The 12,504-nt window shown below is 39.1% G+C and overlaps 1 protein-coding gene across 2 annotated transcripts in view; it reads left to right on the forward strand.

The window, feature by feature from the left end:
- The window catches only part of CDK5RAP2 (CDK5 regulatory subunit associated protein 2), a 538,634-nt gene that overhangs the window by 267,084 nt on the left and 259,046 nt on the right, over positions 1 to 12,504 (forward strand). For both annotated transcript variants that reach the window (XM_053695716.1, XM_053695717.1), the window contains one exon: positions 11,136 to 11,511. In XM_053695716.1, the coding sequence (XP_053551691.1) occupies positions 11,136 to 11,511 (376 nt within the window). The remainder of the gene's footprint in view (positions 1 to 11,135; positions 11,512 to 12,504) is intronic.

Genomic DNA, 12,504 nt, shown 5'->3' on the forward strand with positions numbered 1-12,504 from the left:
CGGAGCCTGGGAGGGACTATATGGCCAGCTTTGCTGGGCTCTTTGCCATTTCCTGTTGGGGAGGAGAATATCCCACAAGTAAGGATGACGCCGTGGACCGGACACACCGTTGGAGAAAGTAATTTATCAGGTAAGCATAAATTCTGTTTTTTACATTTCTGCAGCGTTTGTGTTTAGCTGAAATTTTCCTCTTACTCATTTACTGTACCCACACATATTATATACCGTTTTTTTCGTCATTAAATGGACTTTCTAAAGATACCATTATTTTCATCATATCTTATAATTTACTATAAACAAAATTATAAAATATGATGAAGAAATGGAAAAAAAAACACACTTTTTCTAACTTTGTCCCCCAAAATCTGTTACACATCTACAACCACCAAAAAACACTCATGCTAAATAGTTTCTACATTTTGTCCTGAGTTTAGAAATACCCAATGTTTACATGTTCTTTGCAAGTTATAGGGCAATAAATACAAGTAGCACTTTGCTATTTCCAAACCATTTTTTTTTGTTCCCCAAAATTAGCGCTAGTTACATTGGAACCCTGATATCTGTCAGGAATACCTGAATATCCCTTGACATGTATATATTTTTTTTTTTAGTAGACAACCCAAAGTATTGATCTAGGCCCATTTTGTTATATTTCATGCCACGATTTCACCGCCAAATGCGATCAAATAAAAAAAATTGTTAACTTTTTCACAAACTTTAGGTTTCTCACTGAAATTATTTACATGTGGCACAAATGGTTGTAAATGCTTATCTGGGATCCCCTTTGTTCAGAAGTAGCAGACTTATATGGCTTTGGCGTTTGCTTTTTGGTAATTAGAAGGCCGCTAAATTCCGCTGCACACCACACTTGTATTATGCCCAGCAGTGCAGGGGTTAATTAGGGAGCTTGTAGGGTTAATTTTAGCTTTAGTGTAGTGTAGTAGACAACCCAAAGTATTGATCTAGGCCCATTTTGGTATATTTCATGCCACCATTTCACTGCCAAATGAGATCAAATAAAAAAACATTGTAACATTTTTCACAATTTTAGGTTTCTCACTGAAATTATTTACAAACAGTTTGTGCAGTTATTGCACAAATGGTTGTAAAAGCTTCTCTGTGATCCCGTTTGTTCAGAAATAGCAGACATATATGGCTTTGGCATTGCTTTTTGGTAACTAGAAGGCCGCTAAATGCCGCTGCGCATCACACTTGTATTATGGCTAGCAGTGAAGGGGTTAATTAGGTAGCTTGTAGGGTTAATTTTGGCTTTAGTGTAGAGATCAGCCTCCCACCTGACACACCCCACCACCTGAACCCTCCCTGACCCCCCTCAAACAGCTCTCTTCCCTCCCACACCTTACAATTGTCACCGCCATCTTAAGTACTGGCAGAAAGTCTGCCAGTACTAAAATAAAAAGCATTTTTTCCCAATTGATTCTGCAGTGTTGGATCCCCTCTTAGCCCCCAACCTCCCTGATCCCCCCATACAGCTCTCTAACCCTCCCCCCGCTACCTATTTGCCGCCATCTTGGGTACTGACAGCTGTCTGCCAGTACCCAGTTTGCTGCTAAAATAGTGTATTTTTTAATTTTTTTTATTAAATTGGATATTTTCTGTAGTGTAGCTGCCCCCCCTCAATATCCTCCCCCTCACCCACCCAGATCTCTTGCCCAATATCCAGAGAGCCCCCCATCGCTAAGCACATTATTTTATTTTATTTTTTTAAATTCAGAATTGCTTCCGCGGAGTGTCTGTGATATTGCTGTGTAAGTAATATACCACCAAGACATCGATGGTCCGCCCACCCGCCTCCCAGCTGCTGCTCCCACCCACCAACGATCGGAGCCATCAATGCCCGATGCAGAGAGGGCCACAGAGTGGCTCTCTCTGCATCGATGGCTAAACAAAGGCATTACAGTGATGCCTCAATACCGAGGCATCACTGCAACACCTTTGAAGCGTTTGGAAGCGATCTAGATCACTTCCACCGCTTGAAACATCCTTGGTCACTAACTGAATTTTTTTGTAGAACGTACCCTGTACGTCCTTGGTTCTTAAGTGGTTAAGGTATGAAATATAATCTTTTGGGAGTAAATAAAGCTGTCATTATTTTTATGATTAACCCTTTGAGTGCTAATGATGGCATGAAGTCATTGCTAAGTTTCACCCTCAGGTGCTAACAAAGGCTCCATATTAGCTAAATGATCACCGTGGTAACCAGCGTTTCCGGAGTGATCACGTAGCTAAGAAAAATGACATTGCCTTACTATACGGATACCAATATAATAGTTGTAATCACATGAACACCTGGATCATGTGATAACAAATTAATCAATGTTAGAGATGCTTTTATTAAAAAAAAATATATATATATATATATATATATATATATATATAATCAGTCTTTTAGAGCCCTTGTAATGTGCTCAAAACGCCCTCTTTGCGCAGCTCTCACCATCTTTCAAAACCGCTGTATTTTTACTGCAAAGAAGCTTATTTTTTTGCAATAAAAATTATATCTTTTCTTGCAGCATAATTTCTTTCAAAATATCTATTCACTTTGTAAAGAGAATTATGGCTTAGCGTCTGATGAGTGACGAGGAAGCAGCTGAGTTCCTTATGAACTCAGACTTTGTTTCCTTCTCGGATGACGCTAGAGAATATTCTGACAGCGGCTTTGTCCCAGGGTTGTCATTATATAATGACAGTTCCATTGAGACAGAGGAACTAGCTGAGCCATAGTGTGGTTGCATACAGTTCAGAGCTGGCAGAGCAGTGGCGACAACATCCGCAGTGTCCCTCGCCACAACATCTACTCGCAGCAGGCATCCAGCTTCTATTTTCTCTTTAAGTCTCTAGATTATGGTTCCAGTAAGCCCTGCGCTGCCGAGTTCTGTTTGTTCTGCACTTTCTGCTAAGTTCTGTTTGCTCTGCCACGCCTAACAGCTCCCCTAACAGCTGCATATTCAAATGCGGCTTGAGCAGTTGTTGTCATTTACAATTTTAATCTTCAGCTGCATTCTGGTTCCAGTAAATCCGGCGCTGCTGAGTTCTGCGTTTCTATTTGCTCAGCATTTTCTGCTTATGGCTTCATTGTCATTGCATCCTCTGCAGTTATAGTCCTCATCTGCAATTCCAGTCTCCAGGTGCATTCTGGTTCCAGTAAATCCGGCGCTGCTGAGTTCTGCATTTCTATTTGCTCAGCATTTTCTGCTTATGGCTTCATTGTCATCGCATCCTCTGCAGTTATAGTCCTCATCTGCAATTCCAGTCTCCAGGTGCATTCTGGTTCCAGTAAATCCGGCGCTGCTGAGTTCTGCATTTCTATTTGCTCTGTGGTTTCTGTAAACAGCCGCTAATCCATCAGTGGTCTCAGCAGATGCTGGCTTCAGTTGCACATTGCGCCTTAACATCCCAAGGTGGCTACAGCTGTTTAATTGCAGACATAGCCCCTTTAAGTTTAAAGACAATTATTTTAGCAGTTTTTCACAGTGGCTATGTCTTCAATTAATCACCTGTAGCTACCTGGGACGTTATGCTATGGAAAATAAAGTAAATATTTCTAGAAAGTATGTACCCATTCACATCAAATGAGGGTTTGCAAGTAATGCTAGTGCGCAACAGTTAGCGTTATATGGTGTTTGGCTTTAAAAATATTTTTATCGAAACAAAGCACCATTTTCTATTAATTGCTGCATTCCTTAGTTTTGTGCTACCAATGCATGTAGCCCTCATTTGATTCGGCAGGGTGTGTATTTATATATATATATATATATATATATATATATATATATATATATATATATATATATATATATATATATATATCTGCAATTAGACGACTTTAGCCACGTGGGAAGTTTAAATAGGTTACATAAAGTACACATTTATAGAAAGTACATCCCTTTGCGCTTCAAATAATGGGCTACATGTATGTCTAGCACAAATGTTGAGTGTGCAAGAAATAGCACCAGATTCCGTTAATTGTTACGCCCTCCACATTTGTACCCCTCAATTGATGTGCAAAAGGGTGTACTTTATACAAATGTACACTTTATGCACCCTATTTTAACTTCCTAGGTGGATAGAGCTGTTTAATTGGAGATATGGCAACCTTAAAAAACTTTAAAAAATTGTTTTTGAAGTTTTAGGGGTGATGTCTGCAATTAGACAGCTGTAGGAACCTGTGAAGTTTAGATACCGTAAAGTACACATTTTTGGAAAGTACACCCATTGGCGCATCAGATAAGGGGCTATATGTAAGTATAGCGCTAAATTTGAGTGCAAAATAAATTGCTGAACATGTGCACTTTGCTTAAAAAGAAAATATTTTCTAACCAAAACACCATATTCCGTCAATTTTTTACGCACTCCACTTTTGTGCTAGAAATACATGTAGCCCCTAATTTTATGCCCAAACGGGTGTACTTTATACAAATATACACTTTATGTACCCTTTTTAACTTCCCGGGTGGCTAAAACTATTTAATTACAGGCATGATAATATTAAAAAACATCTTAAAAAATGTCTTTAAACTTTTAGGGGTGATGTCTGCAATTAGACAGCTGTAGCCACCTGGGAAGTTAAAATACAGTAAATAAAGTGCACATTTTTTGGAAATTACACCCCTTGGCGCATCAAATAAGGGACTACATGTATAAAAAGAGCAAAATGTGAGTGCGTAAGAAATAGCGGAACATGTCACTTTACTTCAAAAAAAATATTTTCTATCCAAAGCACCATATTCCGTTAATTTTTACGCACTCCACTTTTGTGCTAGAAATACACGTAGCCCCTCATTTGATGCCCAACGGGGTGTACTTCCTACAAATGTGTACTTTATGTACCCTTTTTAACTTCCCATGTGGCTAGAGCTCTTTAATTGCAGACATAACATAAATAGTCTAAAATAATTGTCTTTTAATTAATTTTTAGGGGTGATGTCTGCAATTAGACAGCTGTAGCCGCCTGGGAAGTTAAGATACAGTAAATAAAGTGCACATTTTTGGAAAGTATATCCCTTGGTGCATCAAATACATGTGTGTATATATAGCACTAAATTGGAGTGCAGAATATATAACTAAACAGCGCACTTTGCTCTGAAAACATTTTCACCTAGATTACGAGTTTCGCGTTAACAGGGGTGCGGTGCTAACGAGCAGCTTTCCCTCACCGCTCACTTGCAGACAGCGCTGGTATTACGGGTTTTTACAAACCCGGCGTTAACCACAAAAAAGTGAGTGAAGAGCAAAATTTAGCTCCACATCTCACCTCAATACCAGCGCTGTTTACGGTAGTGGTGAGCTGGTAAAACGTGCTCGTGCACAATTTGCCGTATAGGAATCAATGGGGGCGAGCCGGCTGAAAAAACTAACACCTTCAAAAATGCAGCGTTCAGCTTCTAACGCAGCCCCTTGATTCCTATGGGGAAATACATTTTATGTCTACACCTAACATCCTAACATGAACCCCCAGTCTAAACACTCCTAATCTTACACTTATTAACCCCTAATCTGCCGCCCCCGACATCGCCGACACCTACATATAACCCCTAATCTGCTGCTTCGGACACGGCCGCCACCTACATTATACTTATGAACCCCTAATCTGATGCCCCCAACATCGCCAAACCCTACATTATATTTATTAACCCCTAATCTGCCGCCCACAACGTCGCCCCACTATATTAAATGTATTGACCCCTAACCCTAAACCTAACCCCCCCCTAACTGAAATATAATTTAATAAATCTAAATAAAATTTCTATCATTAACTAAATTATTCCTATTTAAAACTAAATACTTACCTGTAAAATAAACCCTAAGATAGCTACAATTTAACTAATAGTTACATTGTATCTAGCTTAGGGTTTATTTTTATTTCACAGGCAACTTTGTATTTATTTTAACTAGGTACAATAGTTATTAAATAGTTTTTAACTATTTAATAACTACCTAGTTAAAATAAATACACATTTACCTGTAAAATAAAACCTAACCTAATGTTGGGGGGGTATTTGTACTTTTTTTTTTTTACAGGTAAAAGAGCTAATTACTTTGGGGCAATGCCCCGCAAAAGGCCCTTTTAAGGGCTATTTGTAATTTAGTGCAGGGTAGGGCTTTTTTATTTTGGGGGGCTTTTTTATTTTGTTAGGGGGATTAGAGTAGGTGTAATTAGTTTAAAAATTCTTGTAATTTTATTTTTTTCTGTAATTTAGTGTTTTTTTCGTACTTTAGATAATTTATTTAAATTGTAATTAATTGTATTTAGTTTAGTTAATTTATTTAATTATAATGTAGTGTTAGGTGTTAGTGTAACATAGGTTAGGTTTTATTTTACAGGTAAATTTGTATTTATTTTAACTAGGTAGTTAATAACTATTTAATAACTATTCTATCTAGTTAAAATAAATACAAAGTTGACTGTAAAATAAAAATAAACCCTAAGATAGATACAATGTAACTATTAGTTATATTGTAGCTATCTTATGGTTTATTTTATAGGTAAGTATTTAGTTTTAAATAGGAATAATTTAGTTAATGATAGTAATTTTATTTAGATTTATTTAAATTATATTTCAGTTAGGAGGGGTTAGGTTTAGGGTTTGACTTAGGTTTATGGGTTAATACATTTAATATAGTGGCGGCGACGTTGGGGGCGGCAGATTAGGGGTTAATAAATGTAGGTAGATGGCGGTGATGTTAGGGGCGGCAGATTAGGGGTTAATAATATTTAACTAGTGTTTGCGAGGCGGGAGTGTGACGGTTTAGGGATTAATATATTTATTATAGTGGCGGCGATGTCCGTTTCGGCAGATTAGGGGTTAAAATATTTATTTCTCCAACATAGGTGTGTCCGGTCCACGGCGTCATCCTTACTTGTGGGATATTCTCTTCCCCAACAGGAAATGGCAAAGAGCCCAGCAAAGCTGGTCACATGATCCCTCCTAGGCTCCGCCTTCCCCAGTCATTCTCTTTGCCGTTGCACAGGCAACATCTCCACGGAGATGGCTCAGAGTTTTTTGGGAACAATAATGGACTCCTTAGAAATTAGGATTTTTCTGACAGAGGCCAGAAAATCAAAACTTCTAAGCTCTTGTCAAGTACTTCATTCTGTTCTTCTTCCTTCCATAGCGCAGTGCATGGAAGTAATAGGTTTGATGGTCGCGGCAATGGACATAGTTCCTTTTGCGCGAATTCATCTAAGACCGTTACAACTGTGCATGCTCAGTCAGTGGAATGGGGATTATACAGACTTGTCTCCGACGATATAAGTAGATCAGAGGACCAGAGATTCACTCCGTTGGTGGCTGACCCTGGACAACTTGTCACAAGGGATGAGCTTCCGCAGACCAGAGTGGGTCATTGTCATGACCGACGCCAGTCTGGTGGGCTGGGGCGCGGTCTGGGAACCCCTGAAAGCTCAGGGTCTTTGGTCTCGGGAAGAATCTCTTCTCCCGATAAATATTCTGGAACTGAGAGCGATATTCAATGCTCTCAAGGCTTGGCCTCAGCTAGCAAAGGCCAAATTCATACGGTTTCAATCAGACAACATGACGACTGTTGCGTATATCAACCATCAGGGGGGAACAAGGAGTTCCCTGGTGATGGAAGAAGTGACCAAAATAATTCAATGGGCGGAGACTCACTCCTGCCACTTGTCTGCAATCCACATCCCAGGAGTGGAAAATTGGGAAGCGGATTTTCTGAGTCGTCAGACATTTCATCCGGGGGAGTGGGAACTCCATCCGGAAATCTTTGCCCAAATAATTCAATTGTGGGGCATTCCAGACATGGATCTGATGGCGTCTCGTCAGAACTTCAAGGTTCCTTGCTACGGGTCCAGATCCAGGGATCCCAAGGCAACTCTAGTGGATGCACTAGTAGCACCTTGGAGCTTCAACCTAGCTTATGTGTTCCCACCGTTTCCTCTCATTCCCAGGCTGGTAGCCAGGATCAAACAGGAGAGGGTATTGGTGATCTTGATAGCTCCTGCGTGGCCACGCAGGACTTGGTATGCAGATCTGGTGAATATGTCATCGGCTCCACCATGGAAGCTACCTTTGAGACAGGACCTTCTTGTTCAAGGTCCGTTCGAACATCCGAATCTGGCCTCACTCCAACTGACTGCTTGGAGATTGAACGCTTGATTTTATCAAAGCGAGGGTTCTCAGATTCTGTCATTGATACTCTTGTTCAGGCTAGAAAGCCTGTAACTAGAAAAATCTACCATAAAATATGGAAAAAATATATCTGTTGGTGTGAATCTAAAGGATTCTCATGGAACAAGATAAAAATTCCTAAGATTCTATCCTTTCTTCAAGAAGGTTTGGAGAAAGGATTATCTGCAAGTTCTTTGAAGGGACAGATTTCTGCTTTATCTGTTTTACTTCACAAAAAGCTGGCGGCTGTGCCAGTTGTTCAAGCTTTTGTTCAGGCTCTGGTTAGAATCAAGCCTGTTTACAAACCTTTGACTCCTCCTTGGAGTCTCAATTTAGTTCTTTCAGTTCTTCAGGGGGTTCCGTTTGAACCCCTACATTCCGTTGATATCAAGTTATTATCTTGGAAAGTTTTGTTTTTGGTTGCAATTTCTTCTGCTAGAAGAGTTTCAGAGTTATCTGCTCTGCAGTGTTCTCCTCCTTATCTGGTGTTCCATGCAGATAAGGTGGTTTTGCGTACTAAACCTGGTTTTCTTCCGAAAGTTGTTTCTAACAAAAATATTAACCAGGAGATAGTCGTGCCTTCTTTGTGTCCGAATCCAGTTTCAAAGAAGGAACGTTTGTTGCACAATTTGGATGTAGTTCGTGCTCTAAAATTCTATTTAGAGGCTACAAAGGATTTCAGACAAACATCTTCCTTGTTTGTTGTTTATTCTGGTAAAAGGAGAGGTCAAAAAGCAACTTCTACCTCTCTCTCTTTTTGGCTTAAAAGCATCATCCGATTGGCTTATGAGACTGCCGGACGGCAGCCTCCTGAAAGAATCACAGCTCATTCCACTAGGGCTGTGGCTTCCACATGGGCCTTCAAGAACTAGGCTTCTGTTGATCAGATATGTAAGGCAGCGACTTGGTCTTCACTGCACACTTTTACCAAATTTTACAAATTTGATACTTTTGCTTCTTCTGAGGCTATTTTTGGGAGAAAGGTTTTGCAAGCCGTGGTGCCTTCCATCTAGGTGACCTGATTTGCACCCTCCCATCATCCGTGTCCTAAAGCTTTGGTATTGGTTCCCACAAGTAAGGATGACGCAGTGGACCGGACACACCTATGTTGGAGAAAACAGAATTTATGTTTACCTGATAAATTACTTTCTCCAACGGTGTGTCCGGTCCACGGCCCGCCCTGGTTTTTTAATCAGGTCTGATGATTTATTTTCTCTAGCTACAGTCACCACGGTATCATATGATTTCTCCTATGCAAATATTCCTCCTTTACGTCGGTCGAATGACTGGGGAAGGCGGAGCCTAGGAGGGATCATGTGACCAGCTTTGCTGGGCTCTTTGCCATTTCCTGTTGGGGAAGAGAATATCCCACAAGTAAGGATGACGCCGTGGACCGGACACACCGTTAAAGAAAGTAATTTATCAGGTAAACATAAATTCTGTTTTTAGTGTTTGCGATGTGGGAGGGCCTCGGTTTAGGGGGTTAATAGGTAGTTTATGGGTGTTAGTGTACTTTTTAGCACTTTAGTTAAGAGTTCTATGCTACAGCGTTTTAGTGTAAAACACTTAACTACTGACTTTTAAATGCGGTACCAGTCTTGACAAAAGAGGGTCTACCGCTCACTTTTGGTTAGACTCGTAATACCGGCATTATGCAAGTCCCATTGAAAAAATGGGATACGCAATTAACGTAAGTGGATTTGCGGTATTTCCGAGTCTGGCCAAAAAAGTGAGCGGTGAGCCTGTCATTTCAAGACTCGTAATACCAGTGGGCGTTAAAAAGCAGCGTTGGGACCTCTTAACGCTGCTTTTTAACCCTAACGCACAACTCGTAATCTAGCCGTTTGTTTTTTAAACAAGTGCAATATTTACTTATTTGTTACATACTCTAGTTTTGAGATATAAATACAAATAAACCCTCATATTATAGACCTGGGAGTGTAGTTTCTAAAAATGTATAGTTTAATTGATATATCTTAACTCCCTGGCAGCTAGAACTGTTTAAATGCCAGTAAACAGAACATTAAATTTAAAAACGCAGTTTTTGATTATGTACTAAATTGACATCCCGGCAATAAAACAGTAGAAAAACTCAGTGAAATGTTCTCAATTTTTACTTATTTTATACAGGTTGTCTACTAAAAATATTTATCCACACAGGTTTTGATGACAAAAAATAAAATTGCATACAGTTAATTATTGAGTCAGGAGTAAAAATATACAGTTTTTTCTAATGTTTTGCTTTATTTTTCAAACATGATAACAAATACACATATAATAATGATATATTTTGAATCTGCAGTCTGCTGAAAACCCCCCAATATATAGTTTGTATAGGTTATTCACGCAAAAACAACTTCTAAAAGTGTATGAACTGCAACACAATGCTCAAAACCAGCTTAGCACACAGATGGGAAATGGCTTAGCAGCCAAAGAGTTAAAGGGACTTGTTACACTGTGCAATTAGATTTTTCTGCAGTCTTGCAATTAACACGCTGAGTTAGTTTGAAAATGGTTTAAATGCACTTTCCTGCAATAATTTTTTCTGTATCTAAACTCCAGCCATCACTTGCTTTATTTGGAGGAGCTAATGTAGTAGACAAGGCTAGCCATGGTCATTACATTGGCAGATAGCCCTTGTTTTGCAGTTCTTATGTTATCATCTCAGCGGAAGACAATATAATACAGATATGTAGCAGGCTTATACGTGAAGTGTGCCATAAGAACTTACAGTTCTCATAATTGGAAAAAACTAAATTACAGGAAAAGAAGACAAAATAAATAATACAATTATATTGAAAAGTCTTTTACTAGACATAATTAAACATTTCATATTACAATGTTAGTGTTACTGCTCCTTTTAAAAATGAGCTGTTACAATAGCCTTAGGAATATCCCATGACGTAGGGGTTTTGTCATTTTGTCATGTCTGGAAATTTGCAAATTATTTATATTTAAATATTCTCACAGGATAAAACCTCTTACTGGGAAACAAATGGAGAATGTGACTGAATCTGAAGATTTTTCTATAAACTGTGATGACATAAATATTGAAAATCTTAAAAATATAATTATTCAACTCAGAAAAGAGTTGAAATATCTTAAACAGAACTCTTTGCTTGATACAAAGCAGGATATTTGCTTTGAAGATAACCCGGATGCCCCTTTAAATATAAGCAAGCTAAAAATATCCGATTTCCACAATTTAAATACAGAAGATACAGAAATGGCTCAAGAGAGAGCTAAAACCGGCAGAGTAATAGACACAATGAAGAGCGGTCTTAACTCGATGAATGATGGACGTAATAATATGCAAAGAATTAAAGAGGAAACTAGAATGACAAAGGTAAGTTTAATGCATCAATCATTTCCTGTAAAGCATAAACTGAAGCGGCTATTAAATTAAAATATATACTTTGTGCATAATTTAAATGTAATCGTATCCTGTCTTTGCATGGTTGGGTCAATCTGCTCACTAGCAAAACACATCACCAGCATCTTGTTGCAGTTGGGACACACAGAATTAAGAGATGTGCACGTGTACTGTAACGTTTCAGTCTTGTGTGGGCAAGCAATTTTAAAGTGTAAAAGCTTGGATTTAATTGGCCTGAAGAATAGAGCCTCTTATTGGCTTTTACACATGCCTCTAAAAAAGAATAATTGCCTTCAAGCTATCTTGATCTTTTTGATGGGTAGATTTCTATTACGGCTTTACATTAACGGGCCATCCTAGTGAAAACATTACATGTTGTAATTTTACACTGCAAAGCTTTATGTTCAATCCTCCCATAGGAGTAAAACTGCTGACTACAACTATTGCTGCTGATTAAGTCACTGGCATTACTAGTGCTAAAATGACATGTTCTTATGAATTTCCTTCAGAGGATGGCAAGAGTTCACAAGATCATCACATTTAGCTATTTATTTCCTGGCCATTTGGAGGAGGCAAACCAACCCACACACTGCAGATCTTTGAACCTCTGTTTTATCCCACTCATACCACAATGAGAGTCTATGAGCCTTGCAGTGTGGGATTCAACTCCTGGCCACTAGGAGGAGGCATAGATACCCCAAATACCAAGAGCTTTTAATTCCTCCCGCTCTTATCGTTGCCTGTAGTGAATGTAGTGAGCTGTTCCAGATTCTTCGTATGCAGGGGTTCTCAGACCTATTATCTTCATCAGACAGCTAACCTTTGGACAGAGAGGTGTATGGAGTATTGGGTAGTGACACCATATTTCCCTATTGGATTTAGTCACAAAACCTTAGCCTTCTCCTGTTGGGTCGCTGTTGTACTCCTTTTCAGAGATCCTGTACTTGTGCATGCACAACACTGGAT

This window comes from Bombina bombina, chromosome 12 (assembly GCF_027579735.1).
Source record: "Bombina bombina isolate aBomBom1 chromosome 12, aBomBom1.pri, whole genome shotgun sequence".
In the NCBI taxonomy this organism is placed as follows: Eukaryota; Metazoa; Chordata; class Amphibia; order Anura; family Bombinatoridae; genus Bombina; species Bombina bombina.